General features: G+C 37.6%; 1 protein-coding gene across 2 annotated transcripts in view; it reads left to right on the plus strand.

Moving 5' to 3' along the window:
* fut8b (fucosyltransferase 8b (alpha (1,6) fucosyltransferase)) overlaps positions 1-21,520 on the plus strand; it is a 199,754-nt gene that overhangs the window by 156,330 nt on the left and 21,904 nt on the right. For both annotated transcript variants that reach the window (XM_077510798.1, XM_077510799.1), the window contains 3 exons: positions 666-784; positions 3,708-3,870; positions 13,619-13,733. In XM_077510798.1, coding sequence (XP_077366924.1) covers positions 666-784; positions 3,708-3,870; positions 13,619-13,733 — 397 coding nt within the window. The remainder of the gene's footprint in view (positions 1-665; positions 785-3,707; positions 3,871-13,618; positions 13,734-21,520) is intronic.

Below are 21,520 nucleotides of genomic sequence, written 5' to 3' on the forward strand. Positions count from 1 at the left end.
CTTAAATTTATTTTTCAATAAAGAAGGGTTCGGTGAATGCGCATAGGAAACTGGTGGGGGGTTCAGGACCTCCTACAAGGTTAAGAACCAGTGAATTACGTTAAGGTGATAAGGTAATAGTGCTTTTTAGGTTCATCTGAAAGCCGAATATCCCAAACGTTTTGTAAGTCGGATATATTTTGGGCTCTTCTTTGGCTCATGCCTTCACCGCTCCTCCCTTTGAGTTCTGTGGAAATATGATAGTGTTGTATTCCGTTTGCTATTGCATAATCCTGCTCACTATCAAACAAATTGCTAGGAATAACAACACCTCCTTGGCTGACGGAGCAAAGTGAAATGAAAACAAAACCTCTCATTATTTGGTTTGTTTTGGTAGAACGGTGCGAAATGAAAAATAATACTGTGGGACTCATTAACCTTTACAGTTTGGGCCCGCGCAGACAACTGCACAAATTGAACAGATGAAAAATAACCTACCGCTCTGGTGACAATGAAAGTAATCATTGCATTTAGTGCTACACTATGTGTGGTTAATTTTAATTATAACGCGTCTGTCTTTATCTTTATTGTTTGTCATTCCGGGTGTAAAAGCGTTTCATTGTTCCCGCTGAAGAAATATTGTATCCTTGCACAGAATGACTCCATGTCCATTTGTTGCTCACCAGGATACCAGAGGGTCAGGCAGAGGCCGGCTCCCTGGCGGCGGGCAGACTGCGCTCGCTGGAGGACCAGCTAACCCGAGCCAAACAGAAGATCCACACCTTCCAGAAACTGACAGGAGACGGTAAGCAGCTTCCTCTGATGAGTTGGCATACAGTGCAACTGCGAAATAGCAAAGGTTTAGGCGTGAGCAAGTCAAACACAATTTGTTTTGTGACGTATTTTCCAAGATGTTGTGATGTCAAAACAAAGTTATTCTAAGTCAAATATTTTATGAAGATTTAAATATTTTCTTCTTGGTATTATCAGTTGGCACGGATGTAAAGAATCAGCAGAGGCAGAAGGCTTGGTCTGACAGAGATGGAAGATTACTGTTAAATCATCACCGTTTTAAAAAAAATATGACAAAAATGTGATTTGTTTTTATTTTTTTTAAGCTCGCCCACAAAATTGCAAACACTCCCTTAGTCCTACGACATCACGAGGGCTGCAGGTATCGAATATTTTGGTATGGGGATATCCTACTGAAAACAACACCGGCTAATGGATTTTTCCGATAAAATAAAAAAAAAAAATTTGCATTTTTGTTTGGTTATAGAACAGTTCTGAATTTGGATGAGAGGGCGAACAATTGTAAGTATTTGTGAAGGTAACTAAAGTTGTTTTCTCGTCAGGGTCCGTTCAAGGTTGCAATGTTATGTTTTTTTTTCCTTGTTGCAAGAAAATTCTGAACATGTTCAAAATTTCTTTGTGACTTTTGGCAAACGTTTAGAGCAGGGTGTCAAACATGCGGCCCGCGGGCCGGATTTGTTCCGCAAAGGGGTTCAAACCGGCCCGCGAGACAACTTTATAAGGTTAAAAAAAAATAAAAAAATAAAAATAAAAAATCCAAAAATTGTAATGTCAGACCAATTCATCAGCCAGCCACAATCAAATATATAAATTTGTAATTTCACAAGCAATCCTCAGATGAGTAATGCAACTTGTACACAGAATTGCCCTGGAAGTCATTATTTTATACACAATTGAATTTAAAGTTATGGTTTGTTTTAAAAAAAAAAAAAAAAAAAAAAAAAAAAAATTTTTTTTTAAATCATAGACCAACATAAACGTGTTAAATACGACACAAATTAAATTACTGGTAACACAAATACATATGACCATATAACTTAATTAACTGTGCCACACAATGCATTCTGGGAAAAATACAGGACTGTCTCAGAAAATTAGAATATTGTGATAAAGTCCATTTTCTGTAATGCAATTAAATAAGCAAACATGCCATACATTCTGGATTCATTACAAAGCAACTAAAATATTACAAGCCTTTTATTATTTTAATATTGCTAATTATGGCTTACAGCTTAAGGAAACTCAAGGAGCCTATCTCAAAATATTACAATATTTCCTCAGACCAAGTAAAAAAAAAAAAAAGCCATAATCAGCAATATTAAAATAATAAAAAGGCTTGCAATATTTCAGTTGATATGTAATGAATCCAGAATGTGTGGCATTTTTGCTTATTTAATTGCATTACAGAAAATTATGTACTTTATCACAATATTCTAATTTTCTGAGACAGTCCTGTATATGCAAAACAGGTAGATTTAACACGTCCGGAACTCATACAAAGTGTTGCCACGTTTCATTTGCATTTGTGTTATTTTTTTATGCATTAGATTACAGTTGAGCTCCGTCATTTAGGGCTGGCCCAAAAATCGCAAAAATCTGTGAATAATTGACGGCAAATGTTTTTAAGTTATATAGGCCTATTATTTTACCAATTCAGCCCACTTAATAATATACTTTCCTCCATATATGAGTTTGACACCCCTGGTTTAGAGGATGTTCCAACCTTGAACAAACCCTGACGAGAAATCAACATTTGCGGGGCTTTAGCAAAAATAACACATTAGCTAAGAGATGAAGTGATGTCAAAACCACAGGAGAGATTTTGCCGGCTAAAACAACACACTTGATTAAGCCTGGTTTGTTAAAAATTGGATTAGTAAGAACTGCAACTGTCATACTGCCAGCATCAAAGTGTGTCGAGTTACTTTTGCCATTAAACTTCTTTTGAAAAGAACTCTTATGGACCTGTCAGCCTATATGGGGCACTAGCTTAGCGGCTAGCGACTAGCACTAGCGGCTAACACTTGGAAACAGGTGTCACATTCGACAATGTCAGCATTTTTTTTTTTGTATCTTTAACAGAACATGTATTGATATTCAACTATATACACCACAAACGCAGTCAGGTGCTTTTTAGAGCGTCGTCAAATAATAAAACCGGCGCAGAACGAGGTGGCTTATATGTGTATTTACCTCTCTAAGCGGTGGTCAGAAAGTGCAGGAAAGCTGTCAGGTGAGCGTGGAAGGTGTGAATAAAGCTGAAGCGCAGCGGATGCCCCAGTGGCACAATGCGAGTGAAAAGGGAAGAGAGGACGACAGACAGAGAGAAAATAAAGAGGGACATGTGAGCGTGAAGGGCAGCGCAGGGTCAGCCTTTCCATCTTGCCGCAGGGGAAGACGACGCTAAAAATACCCTCTAGCTTTTTATTTTTTTTCACCGAAGGAGGGAAAGAGAGAAAAGAGAATGCCAGATAGCAAGAAAAAAAAAGAAGACAGATTTTCTGTCTCATCCTGCTGGAGGCTGTCTTTCCTTCGCCTTCGTTTTTTTTGTGTGTGTGTTTCTGCGCAGAAACCAGAGCAGGCAGCTGTGTTATCCATGTGGGTTAGTCCACATTGTTTGGCTGGGGTGGGGTATAGACTAGAGTTCCTTCCTGTTGTTGGACGTGTGTGTGAGAGAAAAACACATGAAGAGAAGCAGACCTATGAGGCACAAAACACAGCCATCTAGAGCTTTTTAATGAGGTCAAAGCAGCACCTAGGGACACAAAATGAAAACTTTAATGGTTCTTTTCTCAAACCGCCTTCGTTCCATTAGCCTGCTTATGCTCGTGCAATGTATTGCACAAACATTCCTAAAAAAATAAAATAAAATCAACCCTGTGGCATCTTCTTCCAATTGACTGTCCCCCTTCCAGGCCCGGGGCCCACTCAGGAGGAGCTGCGCCGCAGAGTGGACAATGGCGTCAAGGAGTTTTGGTACTTTGTTCGCAGTGAGGTGAAGAAACTGGCCAACGTTGAGGTCAGCGAGAGGCAGAAATACGCAGAAACGCTCCTGACCGATTTGGGAAACCAGCAAAGGTGAGCACAGTAAAACGAGTCATGTCGTCAGTCAAATATCATTAACTCATTCACTCCCAGCCATTTTCACCGAAGCAATTACTGGATTTTGACTGATTTTGCAAGGCCCACAGAATATTGTGGTCTATTACTATAAAAGCATGGAAGGTATCAAAAAAGAAAAAAAAAAGTATGTTTCTATCTGTTTCCGTTTTGCAGCAATTAGCATTAGAAGAGAGCTAAGTTTCATCAGTTTTCACAAATCTATTTAAAATTGTAAGTAATTGAGCTTTTTTTCTCCATGGCCCTGGTTGAGCTCCTTTGCGCTGCTGCCACCTGCTGGCCGTTTGTGTAATAACTACCATTTCTGCAACCGTTCTTTGCAGTTGAGAGGCGGCATCAAAGCCTGCTGTATGCTCTAGCATAAACAAAAACAAACAAACGTATAAATATGTCTTTGGGACACTTCAAACATTTAAAAAAAAAAACGTATTTACACGTTATTGGGAGCAAATTAGTTGCATATAATGTGTAATTTTTATGAGACATTTGATACCACTAGTACTTTTGATACAAACAATTGCCCATAAAAAAATAACTAAAGAAAGACCTATATATCACAATATAGAATTTTTAATGAATGGCAATTTTCTATTTTTCTCATTTCTAATTTCTAGATCCTGATAGTAAAATGGCCACAAAATTTCAAAAATTTAATTTAGTCGATTCAATTTACGATTGACTTTAATTGATTTTTTTTTTTTTTATTCAGTTAATGACCTCAAGCAGTACCGATGTTTACATTATTTGTATTTTATATTTGTTTTTATTTAATTTCAATAATTCAAAATATACATTAAAATTATTCACACTGGTTAGTTTATTAGTGCAGTTTGATTTTAATTAGGCATGTTTTGGGCACCTACATTTAAGACCTATGCTAATCACCACATGAAGGGCAACGTGACATATTTGAGTTCCATCACAAATTAACTCAAGTCACAATATTTACGTTTTTTATAATAATTTGATTTTAATTTTATTTAAATTATTGTAAATATAAATTAAAAAGATTCAGAATTGTCCTAAAGTGCAATTAGTGAGGTCTTTTGTAAATGTAAGAACATATTTTATATTCCTGTGAACAGTAAATTTCAAGAAAAAAGAAAATACAAAAACAAAACATTAAGGCATTTAAGTAAAAATCTATTTTCACATAAATTTAAGCCAGCCCTCAAATAGCGGGCGCAGTACGATGCCAGGGCGCACCTGTTATTTTATGCATTAAATTTAATTAATTGGCCGATTAATTTTTTTTTCTGTCAAAAATCTGCATCAGCCTTAAAAACATTCATGTCAGCCGGGCCCTAGTTTTTAAATGTCTTCGATATTTACATGCAATTGTTGTGAGAAAGGCCATATTATTGTTGATTTAAAAAAAAAAAAAAAAAAAAAAAAAAAAAAAAAGATGGTGTTTGTGTTTCTGATCTTGTTACAAAATTTAGTTTGGCGAAATCTACCATCTGTTGGGGGGGGGGGGGACAAACCAGCAGGGGTCCGTCGGCTTGGTGGGAAGCGCCACGTCTGCTCTGCGCTATGCTTAAGAACTAAAGGCAATAAAGGGCTCATTTATTTCTATATTGCTTTTTATCTAAACCCATAAAAGAAGGTACAGTCAATCTCGCTGGGTTCTGGGCCGGAATTCGATTTCCATTCATTTTAATGGGGAAAAATTGCTCCGGTTCGCAAACAGTCTCTTATCTATTATCTCTGGACTGTTTATCCTGTTCCGGGACGCGAGGAGGTGGAACGGATCCCGGCTGACGCGACTACTCCCTGGACTGCTTGTACTCAAACAAAGGGCACATACTGCAAAGAAGTGAGCCAAGTGAACCACTACACCATCAGAAACGATGATGCTTATGCTCCACTTATGCTCCAGTCAATTACAGTGTTTACAACAAACTTTTATTTTAGGTCAAAATCTTCTCTTTTACTTTCACTTTTGATTCCCCACAGCAGTCTGTTTACTCGGCAAACTAGTTCGGCCTGAATCCACTTCTCTGTCTGCTTGTTGTATCCATTATGCCCTCATTGTTCCAAGACATGGAGTCACTGATTGTGTAGTGGTTCACTCGCCTGACTTTCACGGTCGAATCTGCATTGGATGAATGTTTTGAGACGCAACAATTACAGAACTATGGGTGTCAAAATTATCGCGTTATCTTGTTAACTTAAAGTGCCTTTAACGGCACTAAATTTTTTAATGCTCGATTAACAACCGCTTCCTTATTTGGAAAGCCTCGAAAAGAATTCAGCAGCAGAAACATACACGTCAAAATTCGCAAAGGAATACACTAACCATTTCACAGTAATAAATTATAGTAAATAACAATGCATATATTTCTGGGGACTAGATTGTATTTTACAGTTTTGAAAATGTGCATAATTTCACAAGTTACTTCATGTTAAAAACTTAATCAGCTCTTAATATGAAAAGAAAAATGCACTGAGCTGTCACATTGTCTTACAAATGCAATCATGCCATGTTGTAGTGAAAGAAAAATGATCAACACAAATCAGTCACACTTGTTTTTTTTTGTTTTTTTAACGTACAATGCATATTTTAAATTTTATTTTTTTTTTTATTCAATTGTTATGAAATTACTGTATCAATGACTAAAAAATAAACCATATTTAAATTAGGGGGAAAGAAATTACATTTTATTGAAAATTTAGATATACCGGTAAATTAAAGGATAAAACATGCGATCAATGTGCGATTAATCGCAGTTAATTATTGAAGTCATGCGATTAATTACGATTAAAAATTTAAATGGACTGACACCTTTATACAGAACACAACATCAGTAATCCAAACTTTAGATCAAAACCCAAATTGTCCAAATTGATTCAGAGGTTTTAATTGTGCAATTGCAGTGGCACAACTGAGACTAATGTACATACCAATAGTAGTTTTTAATCGACTCACTTTCTATTCATGCATTCAATGCTTTTACCGTAACGCGCTGCACCCTTAAAATAAACACTATCCTTCATTCACACGTCTCGCTAAATGGAATCAATTTACCTGTGACCGGCATTTAAATAGGTCAGGTGTTTAGAAGGCATTAGATGCAATGCTAACTACAATAACGGTAAGTAGAGCGCTGACCTCCGCCATCACGAAACGTCAGTTTGAAAAAGCATCATGTGCCAGGCAATGCTGTTCCACTCCAGTCCAGCAGGTGGCAGTAAAATAATTACACAGCTACACACAGCGTTTTTTTTCACCACGGCTCCTTTTGTTGGATATTTTGAGGACTGTCACTTTTTTTGTATGCTTTATCAAAATGATTATTTTTTGGCAAATATTTCTAGCAGGGGACATGGTATCCAAAATATGGTAAGAGGGCCCATTTGTGGCCACTTTCAGCAGCCCACGACATGACCAAAAAAAAATAAAATAAAATAAAAAAAAAAGTTTTCATCCTGGATTTAAAAGCTTGGATGGATGGATGGATGGATGGATGGTATGTTTTGAGTTATTCATTTCAAAAGTTTCAAATCTGGGGGCCGTATTGAACTCAAGTACAGAGAAAAAAAACACTACATTTTGAAGGTGTTTTTTTTTTTTTTTTTTTTTTTTTTCATCCAGTTATTATACACGGAATTTTACGGTATTCTTTGGCAGATGCCCAAAATCTTTAAAGGCTTTGTGATATTCAGTCTTCCCTCGCTATAACACGGTTCACTTTTCGCGGTCTCGCTGTATCGCGGATTTTTTTTTAAGTGCAATTTTGCATATTTTTTTTACAGTAATATACCCATTTTATAAAATTTATGAAGGTTTGAACATTGTCAATGTTTGAACAAGAGAGAAATGTGAGAACATGTAAATGCCTCAATGAGAAAAGTATAAATTGTGCGGTCGGGGATTTTAGAGCCTTAAAACATTTATAAGAGTTGTAAAACATAAAGCTAACTACTTTGCGGATTTCATTTATTGCGGGTATTTTTTGGAACCTAATCCCAGCGGAAAACGAGGGAACACTGTATTTTTAAAAATCTAACAAACAAACTGACCATCAAATGACAACCAAAACATGATCAATTGTTTACACATGCGCAAAATGCTCTTTCTGCACTCAGCATCTTTTCATTATCCAAGCTAGCCCTGCCGTGAAGTGTCTGTCTCTCCTGTCATCAAGCCTACATGCTTGAAAGTCACACGTCCTCTCGCACAAATTAATGAAGTGGAGAAGCGCAATTTGCCATCTTGCGCTCCCGCGGGTGGCAAATTGCAATCGGCGCTAGAAGAGGGTCTTGCTCATATTCACCGAAACCACGCATGCGCACGACTTAATGGAGCTAACATGCGCTCGGTCGGCGTTCCTACTCTCACACAAAGTTTGCAAGTAGGCCAAGTAGATGTTGAGTGGTTGCGAAGAAAGTTCAAAGGTCACAGACTCACCCTGTCTAGATGGCAGACTTCCACTCAGTGGAATGAAGAAAAGCCCGGTGCAACTTATCCAAGTGATTCATTGTAATCCTGCTGAAGTGGCTTATAGAGGCCATTGTCTTAGTCATTGCAGCCTAAGCAGCTTTTCAGAGACTGATTCCTCACCCCTAACACACACTCACACTCACACACACACAGGACAAATGTAGACCTTCGTGCAGGTTCCCTTTTTCAGTCACTGCAGGGGCCTCCAGGTAAAGGCTAAGAAAGCTGGGGTAAAGAACACTCAAATGTTTAATTTGAGTTGCAAATGTCTTCAATGTACATGAATGCCAGGAACGCCTTCGTCAATCAAATCAAAGGACGCTGCATAGACGCCAATCTATTATCTATATTATCTATGCACATAGATACATACGGTAGAGGTTCCTCTTAGCCAATGGGATGCCAGAAAGATGATAGGTAACAGCTATAGCTGAAAGTATGTTGCGTTTGGTGCTGTATTTTTACGTTTCGTATCTTGAAATTGCTTTCATAACAAAAGGCAATAATTTCCTGTTGAGGCGTTTCGTAACTTGAAAATTTCGTATGAAGAGGTACCACTGTCATATATTAACTCATTTACTGCCAGTCCAATAAAAATGGAACTTTGACGACTTTAGCCGTCAATGGCTGTGAATGCTTTTTAATGGGATATGACTTATTTAGTGACATCAATAGCTTTGAGTCTGTTGGGTTGGCGAGTGTGAGCTCCTTCTCCATGTTCCTTGTGAGTGTTTTCATTTTGTATTTGTGTTCACAATCTAAGCAGCAGCCTTTCTTAAGCTGCTTGTGCCTCTAATTTATGCTTGCAACACAATCGAGGTGCCATTTGAATTGCTATTTTTGTAATTATATTATTTAAAAAAAAAACATGCTTTATTTGTCAATCATTTTGTCAAGTTCTTAATTAGGCTCGGTTTGTAACTGGAGAGATTGTTAAAGTTAGCCTTGTCAATATTTTGTGGCTTTGGTTTGTCTAACCGCTACAAGTCAGAGGGTGCAAGACACACTGCAGCGCAATAATTGGTCACAGGAAAATAGTGGCATTGATGTGACACCAAGAGATGGCATGTGAAGAACACAAAAGGCACATTTTCTCCAACAAAGCTTTTCTTGTAATAAACAACCGAATGCCAAGAAGAAAGAACCCTATTCATCTGTATTGTTGTTCTTTGTTTTTTGTTGAATTAACTGGCACGTCGTCGCGTGTGCGGACCCCGCTGTTCTATGTCTATGAATAATTGAGACTTTCCTCAAACTGATTGTAATTTCTAAATATATACATGAATTTCATTTCCATTCATTTCAATGGGGAATGTTACCTCACAAATGTTAAGTTCGTAACTTGTGGTTACTCTCCAAATAGTGGGTCAGGGCTTTTCGTTTTTCTTCAAGAGGAACATCAAAAGCACCACCAAACCCCTCGAAGCTCCCGTCACTTCACTGCCTCACTCTCAGGTGCGTTAAGCATACTCGGTTCCTCACGTCCGCGAACGCATCGCTCCTATGCTGTTGTCATTCCATTGATTCATGATAGTCACCTTTCGCAGCCAGCAAGGTTTGCTTTGGCTTCCCGCATCGGATCCCCTGATGGCTCCCTCGTGCGCACTCCTGGAAGGAAAATTGACATCCATTCACGGTCCACGCGTCCAAATTCTAATTGGGACAATGACTAATGCTGAAGTCATGGTTGTAGACAAAAGGCGATATCGGCTGTGCTCCAGTGTTAAAATAGAACATTTTGCCGCTTTGTGTGCGCACGTGTCTTTGGATGAGCTACCAAATATCTGAATGCGACCTCTCCAACACAGGATTTGACTGATTTGGGTCAAAGAAGTGAGTAATAAATTAAGCTTGCATAAAGTGTGTGTTTGCGTTGGCCCTTAGCGGAATACATCAGAGCTCGCACTCTCGGGCAAGTTGCGAAGAGGATGGCCGCGATAGTTGGCAGCGCGTGACATCTGCACACATTTTATGTCAAGAGTCTTGCAGATAGGATTTATCCCAGAAAGAGCGAAACCACGACAACGTGTTGTCACTCAGCAAGATGCAGATAAAACATTCAGAGTCTTTGTAATATTATTTCCGCAGCCATCCATCATCATAATATACTTTTAGGTATGTTCAATGCCCTGCGGAGGACAGCAATAAACCCGTGCGCCTCCGTCTACCTGCTGGGGTTCAAAGAAGGGAATAATAAATCTGCAATCTTATTTTATGTTGATTTAATCTGTGTGCTGTTTGGCAACTTCTGCATGTCTGCCCTGGTTTGAAATCAGGAGAGATGAAAAAGGGCCGGGAATAAGATCAAAGGCACCTACGCTCGCATTTTGTGCAAATATTCGCTTCACTTTTCCAGGATCACAAAGACGAACTAAGGCAGTCGGATATGCACGCACTGGCTACTAAGACGGCCGAGCTTCTAAATCAGATCACTTTTATCTCAAATCACATTTCCCCATTGAAAATAATTGACATGACATTAATCCTGTGATAATTGCATATTGTGTATGCAGTTATTATGCTTATGTAGGTCCGGGCGGATCATTCTGTTGTGGATGTATTGTGTTTATGCAGTTATGTCCTTGATGATGTCAATGTGATGATGATGTTTCAGCCTTATTAGCTACTCTTAATTTGTGTAGTCTTATGCAGTTACTATGTCCCTGATCATAACATGTTTTAGCCGTATTAGCCACTCTGATTTTGTCTAGTCCTAATCAGTTACTATGTCCCTTATGATGATAACATGTTTTAGCCACACTAGCCACACTTAGTTTGTCTAGTCTTATGCAGTTATTATGTCCCTTATGATGATAATGTGATTATGTATTAGCCACTCTTAGTTTGTCTAGTCTTATGCATTTACAATGTCCCTTATGATAACATGATGTTTTAGCCGTATTAGCCACTCTGATTTTGTCTAGTCCTAATCAGTTACTATGTCCCTTATGATGATAACATGTTTTAGCCACACTTAGTTTGTCTAGTCTTATGCAGTTATTATGTCCCTTATGATGATAATGTGATTATGTATTAGCCACTCTTAGTTTGTCTAGTCTTATACATTTACTATGTCCCTTATGATAACATGATGTTTTAGCCGTATTAGCCACTCTTAGTTTGTCTGGTCTTATGCAGTTACTATGTCCCTTATGATGAGAATGTGGTGATGATGTATTAGCCACTCTTAGTTTGTCTAGTCCTATGCATTTACTATGTCCCTTATGATAAGTGATGTTTTAGCCGCATTAGCCACTTAGTTTGTCTAGTCTTATGCAGTTACTATGTCCCTTATGATAACATGGTGTTTTAGCCATATTAGCCACTCTTAGTTTGTTTAGTCTTATGCAGTTACTATGTCCCTTATGATAACGTGATGATGTTTTAGCCGTATTAGCCACTCTTAGTTTGTCTGGTCTTATGCAGTTACTATGTCCCTTATGATGATAATGTGGTGATAATGATGATTTTGTCATATTAGCCACTCTTTGTCAAGTCTTATGCAACTACTATGTTCCTAATAATGATCATGATGATGATGATGAGAAAGTTGAGGTTTCGTATCCCAACTTTTCGATACAAGCCGTTCTTCCATGTGTTCGAGTTTGCTTCCCTGCATCCAGCCCTGCTCTTTCAAATAAAGTTTATCGGCATCCAGGTAGCTCAAGGTAACAAGTCGGGGGTTCTCTGTCAAGTGTGTTTTTCGAGGTCATCTGAGTCTAGCCCTGCATTCAGTGACAAAGCCACTGAAAATACATCCACACAATCGCAACACAGGAGAAAATCTGGCAACTGACTATAGTAATCATTTTTCAGACAACAGGTGTTTTAAAATATTCTAAGAATGTTTTGCAAAAGACTGCAGGTTGTCACAAAGCTGGAGCTCTTCATGCTACTAATGAAAAATTAGGTACAATCCATTGCAGCTGCTTTTACACAGCGTGTGCTATTCACGTATCGTACATGGTAATTGGATATCCCCCGCTATAAAATTGTCAAGTGAGCTGATAGTACAAGGTGATTCATCGTAGCCTGCTAGCCGGTGGTTGTTCGGGGATGTTGTCAGACTTTACCTTGCATCAGAGTATAAATATAACATCGAGTGAAGCATCATTAAACAACATACCTGTCTGTGTGGTACAGTGACTGCAAACAATGTCACAAATATTTAATAGCAGAACAATACTTATGTCAATGCCTTGTAATGTAAATAACAGGTCAACTGCCATTATGCCCGTGCTTCTCAATTATTTTCTGTCATGCCTCCCCCCCAGCGACTATAAATAGTATCATTTGTCTATAAAATTGTTATAAGCACACCTCTGCATAACACTGTATCCTTAATAATGTAAAAGAGAATTAAAAAAAAGAAAGAAATATGGATCAACTTACAACAAAGAATAGCTTTATTAACTGTAACAGAAAAGATTTAAAGTGCATCTGAAATTCACAAAAAAAAATTAAATCCTTAATTAAACTATAACTATTTTTTGACTGACCATGTCAAACCATATGATACGGAAAAATAAAATTACATAAAAATAAATAATAATGCATTCAAACTGATCACCAACATTAATTCAGGAGCACAATATTAAAAAAAAACTTTAACCTGCTAAACAAAAATATATAAAATAATTTGTGCAGATTATTTTTTATTTTTTTTTCTGTATGCAAAGCGCGCATGCTCAGTACAAACAAAACCCCTACACCACCGAGCGAATGCTCCCTGCCAATAATGAGAGCGCCACTGCCTCCTAATGTAGTGGAGGTGCAATTGCACTTTATTCTAAAACAGTAAAAAATAAAAATAAACAAATAAAAAAGCATGTTCCCCGAGGTCAAACGTGCCCCCCTTGATGGTGCCTTGCACCCCCCATTTTTTGGGGGGGGCACTATTTCAGAAGCACTGCATTATGCCAAGATGCCATAAATGTATTATAGCCCCCACCTCACAAAAAATAATAATAATAATAATAATAATAATAAAGTTGGCCAATAGATGGCTCATATTTCAGAAACTTGTCAACCGGGTCATTTTTATGTAGTGTTAAAATATTTCCAACTTTTATTTTTCATTCTTTTTCCATGTTCTTGTGACAATTTTATGCAGCAAAGTATTGGCAAGAACGAAGTGCCTGTTACGCTGCCAACGAGTGAAATGATTGAAGCTTGAACGACAAAAAACACTTTGTGACATAAGCTTCTTGAATTAGGAATTACAGGTTTATGGCAAAGACTAAGCACTTATTGTGGTTGCAGGTCCATCATGGCAGACCTGTACTACCTCAGCCAAGCAGATGGAGTGGGCGAGTGGAGGATGAAGGAGGCCAAAGACCTGTCGGATCTGGTCCAGAACAGAATCACATACTTGCAGGTACTCTCCCTGACGCGCTTTCACTTTCTCTCTCTCGCCGTCTCGTAAACACTCACAACGTGTCAAGCTCACCCGCGACAAAACGTTCTATCCGGGGAAGGCCTCATGCAAATGTTTCTCTTTTGCATACACTTGCCACGGCCCTTCTGAATTTTGTCACCGTCTTTCACACCTGCTTGTCTCATTTGCACCATCCGTAACTGTCGGCATCGCTTTCCTACAAGGAGCAGGTGAGAGGTGTGATAACGCATCGTCTCGGCGCTCAAATTCCTCACGGGTAAGGGGGTGCTTGCTGCTTGTCAGCGCTTTATGAAAACACGCACGCAAAATGCATAAAAATAGAAGCATGCCAGATAGGTGCTAAATGACAGTTCAGATATACATATGCTGTACTGTAAAAAAAATGTGTGATTAGAATTGCCTTATACCTGATGATTCGATTTGCATCACGATTCATAGGTCATGATTCGATTCGATACGAATTTATAAGTCGATTGTTGGGAATTTTTTGATTTATTTTTTTTACTCAAATGTAGAAAATACTAATCAGTAAATTTTACATATACATTGTAAGATTTGTATGAAAATTATTATTTATTTATCTAAAACTTCAGTCCTAACAAACAGGTTGTAATCTGTATCATGTTTGAACAGTATTGAAATAAAATATTAAGGCTTAATGTTCCATTAATATAACATTCTTCCATGCTTAAGACTTGAACCCTAGCCCTAAATAAGACATTTTGCTGCATGATATTGATTTGTGTTTAAATCGTTTTTTTCTGCCACTAGACGGCATAATTGTATTTGTAAGACGGTGACAGCTCAGTACATTTTCTTTTTCATATTAACAGCTATCTAATCTTTAACATGAAGCAACTTGTGAAATTCTGCACATTTTTGAAATTGTAAAATATAACTTGACCCAAGTCTCCACAAATATATGAATTATTATTAACTCATTCACTCCCAGCCATTTTCACAGAAGCAGTCCCGTTCGCTCCCGGCTGTTTTACTGGATTTTGACTGATTTTGCAAAGCCCACAGAATATTGTGTTCTATTGCTATAAAAGCATGGAACATATCAAAAGAAAGATTAAAGTCTCTTCTTTCATCAGGAAAAAAAAAGTCTGTTTCTATCTGTTTCCGTTTTGCAGCAATTAGCATTAGAAGAGAGCTAAGGTTCATCAGTTTTCACAAATCTATTTAAAATTGTAAGTAATTGAGCTTTTTTTTCTACATGGCCCTGGTTGATCTCCTTTGCTCTGCTGCCACCTGCTGGCCGTTTGTGTCATAACTACCATTTCTGCAACTATTCTTTGCAGTTGAGAGGCTGCATCAAAGCCTTCTGTATGCTCTAGCATTAAAAAAAAAAAAAAAAAAAAAAAAAAAAAAACGTATACATACGTCTTTGGGACACTTAAAACATTTTTTTTTTTAAAACAACGTATTTAGACGTTATTGGGAGAAAATGAGATAAATGTATTACTGGAAAATTTTGACGTGGTTGTGTTTGCTGCGTTGTGACTGGAATTCCCCCAGTACAGACTTTGCAAGTAAAAGGCGGCCATTAATCACGTGTTTAAAAAAAAAAAAAAAAAAAAGAGTGTCGTTAAAGGAACTTTAAATTTGTGCACAGTGGCACGCGGACGCTCACCCCCAGCCGGCTCGCTCCCATTCCTCCGCGGCGGCGCCGCTGCCTTTCGGGTGCCACGCGGCGTCCTGCGGCATTAATGAGCCGGCGTGTTTGATGAAGAGGACCTAGTCAGCCTTGCTGGGCGGAGACAGCCCCACTAACAGCTGCTGTCACCGCTGCTGAGGGATCACACCGCTCCACCAGCTGCCATTACTAATTTATCACACACACATACACAAACACAGCTATGCACAGATGGGCTCACGCGCACACACCTGTGCGAGCCCCGCGTTTGCACAGAGATACCTCACGTGTGTCCCTCGTTTTAAGTGACACGCACACTCGCACACGGCCTGCTGTCTGTGCCACCCGCAGTATTCTCTCCCCTCATTCCTGATTTAACTAATTCCATGTCTGCCTGCTCCATCTGTCCACTCATACCGCGAACATGGCAGCTCCTTTCGAGAGTCTCTGTCAGACGAGTTTTTTGTTTTTGTTTTTTTTTTTGCGTTTTGACGTACAGTGCAGGTGAAAGGACGGATTCGCTCCTTGTCACATCTGCCTGTAAAGCTCTTAAGTGGGAACGTGAAGCTGACGTGTGTAATTCTTTCCTCTCAGTACTGTTGATTCAAACATCATCTCGACTAAAGTACTTTTTTTTTTTTTTTTTTTTTTTTCTTTTTAATGTGCCTGTGAGCAAGCTGCACTTCCGCTTTACTGTTACATAAAAGAGAGAAGTGTGTTCGGAATCACATCACCTACTCCCTTATCACTGTATAAGGATTTTTACATAGTGTGTCAGTTAAATGATAAATAGTTTGGTATAATTATTACAATAAACCAGATCTGCATCAGCTGGTAGACCAATGCTGCACATCTATACTAGTACTCAACAACACTAATACCACGTCACCAGTCTGCAGTGTTTGGTTTGATTTCATTTGTTTCAAGGAGGGATAGACCGATTATCACCCGGGCCGATTATTGGTGCCGATGATATACAGCATTTTGATGAATATCGGCATCAATCAGCCTTTTTAAAAAATCTGACGGCCGATAATAAATTGTTTTAAAACTGTTAATTTTAGGGAACTATTTTACATTTTCAGTTGACTTTCCGTTTAACGATAAGGACAATATCGTGATATCTTGATATTAAAACTGCCACAATATCATGGTCATGTTCACGATATTTAAAAGGAGCACATCTGTTAAGAAAAAGTCAGGTTGATTTCCATTTGTGCAGTTCTAGCACCCTCTAGTGGCTAGTTTATTAGTGCAATTTAATTTTCATTGGGGATGTTTTGGCCTTCTATGTTTAAAATCTACGCTAATTGTCAGATGAAGGGGAACGTAATATGCCTGTGAACCGAGTCAATATGTGGAGGAACTCAGTGTTTGCGTGCATTAACATGTAAGCGCCTCAATATTGTTTTTAGATACTGTAGGTGGTTTATATGCATTGCTGTTATGTACAAAAGCACAATATTGTGCTTTTATATATTGTCTTTTTTTTTTTAAACAATATTGTGACCTTTGTTAAATATTGCCAACCTCCCCACAATATTGTGGTAATTATCGTATCGTGCACTTCATATCGTGATAATTAGCATATCGTGCACTTCATATTATGATAATATCATATCATGGTGTTTGGATATCGTTACACATCCCTATTTCAGATCAAATTTTGGAAAAATAGGAAATTGCTATTAATTTCATGCAATTTTATGGGAAAATGTGATATTGGGATAGAGAGAGCTGTCTTTAGTATATTATTTTATAATATTTTAATATATCAAATACTAGTGGTATCAGTATTTGGTATTGGCGACTCATAAATAGTCAAATACTGTTGTCAAAAAAAAAAAAAAAAAGTGGTATCAAACATCCCTAGTTTTTAGATGGCATGACCCCTTCTTGTGACGGTCAACATTTCGATCAAGGGTGTCAAACTTTTTTTTTTGTCACGATTATGGTTTCCCTCGTAGCGCCATTATGACTTTGAACACTTATAAATGTATTATCCCTCACATGACAAATTATGCAATGGAAGCCAATAAAAAATTATTAAAAAATTAAATTATTTTTCTTCTTTTTTTTTAAGGGGGATTGGGGAAAAAAAAACAATTCAATCAATATCTCAAGTTATTGTGGGAATGCTGAAAGCATCCCACATATGTTGTTCGGATTTTTATTCTCCTCACTTATTTGTCGAGAAACAACTCGCACATAATACTTCCGATTTACACCGTTCAAAATCAAATTTCAACTTGCTTTAGAAATTCACACCTTACGGGGTATATATCACAATATATCATCGTCGTCATGTCACGATATTAAAAGCAGAACACTGTTAAAAAAAAAGTCAGGTTGATTTCCATTTCTGCAGTTCTAGCACCCCCTGGTGACTAGTTTTTTGTTTGTTTGTTTTTTTAGTGCAGTTGAATTTTCACAAGGCATGTTTTGGCCCTTCTATGTTTAAAATCCATGCTAATGGTCAGATGAAGGGGAACGTAATATTCTTGAGAACTGAGTCAATATGTTAAGTGCCTCAATACATATATTTATATATTTCTATAAGATTTTTCATTGCTGTATAACCAAAATACTGGTTTTTGTTTGTTTGTTTTTTTAGTATGAGGTTGTTTTTTTCTCACAATATTGTTACTTTTTTATATCGCCAACCTCTCCCCACAATATTGTGATAATTATCGTATCGTGGCCTTCATATCGTGATATTGTATCGTGATGTTTGGATATCATTACATCCCTATTGCCAGATCTCTGACACTGCTCAGTGGCACACTTGGTTAAGTACATTGTCCAGTAACCAGGAGGTCCCGGGTCCGAATCCCACCTCTGACTGTAGATTGCAAATATATTCATGGCAATTATGCTTAGTGATATAACTGTATATCAACTGACTATCATATCAGGAAAGGCATTACAATTTTACTGAAATCATTAAATGCAAGTTGGCTTCCATCAAATAGCTATTTTTAAAATAAATATGCCATTTGACATGAATTTGAACAAGGCAAATTAGCTCTGTCAATAGAGAGATTTCTTCCCCATGGAACCTGGGTTCAAACCCCGCTTGGACCACATTTTAGTACATTCGATGGTTTGATACCAACTGACTATCGTTTCAGGAAATGGATTATAATTTCTCTGAAATGATTAAATCCCACTTTAGACAGATTGCAGTTCAAGTTTTCTTCTTATTCATTTATCTTTCAACTTCAATTAAAACTGTAATTTTCACATAATTTATCTTTCAATTTACTTCATAAGCATTCAGCTATCAGCATTCCCACACAATTTCTCCAGAAATTGCACTTAGTCTAATTGTTAATGTTATTGTATTTTAACAAAAAATAAATAAATAAATAAAACAATCAAACACGATTTGCCTGTGCAGGTCGCATTAAATGATGTGGCGGTCCGGATCTGGCCCCCGAGCCTCGATTTTTAAATGGTTCAAACTCAAAAATCACATTGCTGAGAGACGATGTGTCAAAATAGTTTTTGTTTCTGGCATTTATTTTGCATATACTCAGACGCAATCTCAGATCATCTTCCACATCTGTTTGCGTGATCGATGACGTGCGCGACACGCTAACCTTTTGTAAATCGGGCCCTCGGTGACTTTGCAAAGTGACGGCCGCTGAAGGCGACAACTAATGGGTGAAATATGCTTGCACGTTATGAAGAATTAATCCCCTCCATCTGTTCAAGTGGATGAAGAATCTGTCCCAGCATTGCGCCGTTGCCATGTGGGCTGTATGCACGGCTCTTTTGATGTACATTACATGTGCATTACCCGTCCAATAGCAAACAAAAATATAAAAGACTGCCAAGTAAAACCCAGCAGGGAGCTTTGGTTGGAGTCCAATATCAAGTCTGTGGGTTTTATTGTCAAACAAAGCAGAGTGACTGCATCCTGGAAGTGTTTTTGGAGCAGGCTGCTTTTAGTTTACAGCCAAACGTCCACTTTAAGGCACCGTGGCGACTGAAGGTTGAACTCATTTGAAGTCAGAGTTTTTACAAGAGCACCAGCGTTAGTTTAAGTAGGCAACTTTTTTATAGACCGGCACAACTAATAAAGTTTGTGACTGTCAAACTAAATCCTGCTTCTGATACGAGCGACTATATTTTAGCCAGCATGTATATAAAAGAAAGATGAGCGATATCAGCGTCATTCAGCAGCACACTACAACCTTGACATACTGCGTATGACAAATTAAAAACTAATCATTTGTTCAATATTGTTTAACATTTTTGCAGAGACCTTTAGTGGTAGCTACACATTGTCTTGGTTATATATATTTTTATGTAATAAAGATAATTGCAACATATGGAATGAATTTCTTTGTTCGTAAATGAGGAACTTGTCAGATTAATTATCCTTTTAATTGTTATTTTTATGAGGGTGCTTGGTACATGCCCGTGTGGGTTTTCCCTAGGTAGTCTGCCTTCCGCCCACATTACAATAACATGAATGTTAGGTTAATTGTAGACACTCAAATACCCGAAGGTGTGATATTGACTGTTTATATTTGACCTGCTATTTATTGGCTGGCAACCAGTCCAGGGGTACCTCATGTAGATCGTTTAAGGATAATTGTTTTGTATAACTAAACAACTAAACTAAACAAAAAAAAACAAAAAAACAAAAGTAATATTGGTTAATTAAAAAAAAAATACAATGAATGAAATAACTATAGGTAATAAATATTTGAATTACAGGCAGAACATTTTTTATATTACACTGGACCTCTGCTATTCGCAGGGGATAGAAAAACTGGGTTTAGCCGCCCCAACCAAAAAAAAAAAAAAAAAAAGCTCTAAAAAATATATACAAAAATTTTAAAATAGGTGAGTTCGCTTTTAGAAAACCACTTTTTTTTTTTTTTTTTTTTTTTTTTTTTGAATGAGGGTGGTTTGAATGGCATTATTTTTGTCTTATGTTAAGAAAAAAATTTAGAAACACCTAATATCAGCTAAATCTGCCAGCCCATTAATTGGTCGGGCCCTAATATAAATATATATATATATATATATATATATATATTAGGGCTGCACGATATTGGAAAAACATGCGATATGCGATATACTTGCTGAACATAGCGATATCGATATTAACATGTACCTAAAGAAATTAAATTTTTATAACCTAATGAAAGAAAAACATTTTTCATGTGGCAAAATAAGCAACCTTAATGTAATCTTAGTTAATTAATTGTAATTATGTCTTGATAATTTTCAACTATTGAATGGCGATGCACATTTTAGTTAGCATCTGACTGGTCAAATTCATATAAAAAGCATAAAATTCCATATAAAACTTATTGCATGCCTTTGCGATATGCATATTGCAAGGGCCAATATCGCGATATCGATATTTTTTCGATATATTGTGCAGCCCTAATATATATATATTTGTCTTGTGGTAAAGTAATACTACTTCATTGTCCCTTAAGTGCACCAAGACAATCCATCCCACACAATCTACAGAGTTCTCAACAATCAATAATTCCATTTTTTATGGCATTGATTGATTAAGCGTAATGTCGTAAATTACCCACATATTGCATTTGATGCAAAACCCTTTTCGATTCGCTTTCCAGTCTCAATGACTCAATGATTTCTCATATTCACTTCCTTTCAACCATTTCCTGCATCAAGTGCTTTACATAAATGGGATCACTCTGTGTTTCACCACATCGTTTAAACAGTCGACTGACGGGGCGCCCGCGTGAACGCGGAAGCTGTTATTCTCTAACCACACGCTTTAGCGCTACTCCACCTTCGCACTGTGTATGCGAACACTATGCAGCACGTTAGTGCCATGCACATTTCACGGCTCGCTCTCCAAGGTCAGTTGAGTATGAAAGACGAAACAAAAGCTCCTTGTGAGTTTGCTACTGTAGAATATTCGCCTGCAAGTCGCTCGCACTTTGAATGAATGCGTCTCCACATGATTAAAAGTCAATGCAGCGCACGGAGAAAGGGAGTGTTACTTCACGGAGCGTTCCATTTTTCCTTCCCTTTTGTCATTAGCCCCCTACTCTACTTTCAACCTCCTCCCACTCCTCCTCTTCCTCACCCACTACTAAATGCGAGTGGAATACTGTGAACCCTCCAC

This window comes from Festucalex cinctus, chromosome 21, assembly GCF_051991245.1.
Source record: "Festucalex cinctus isolate MCC-2025b chromosome 21, RoL_Fcin_1.0, whole genome shotgun sequence".
Classification (NCBI taxonomy): domain Eukaryota; kingdom Metazoa; phylum Chordata; class Actinopteri; order Syngnathiformes; family Syngnathidae; genus Festucalex; species Festucalex cinctus.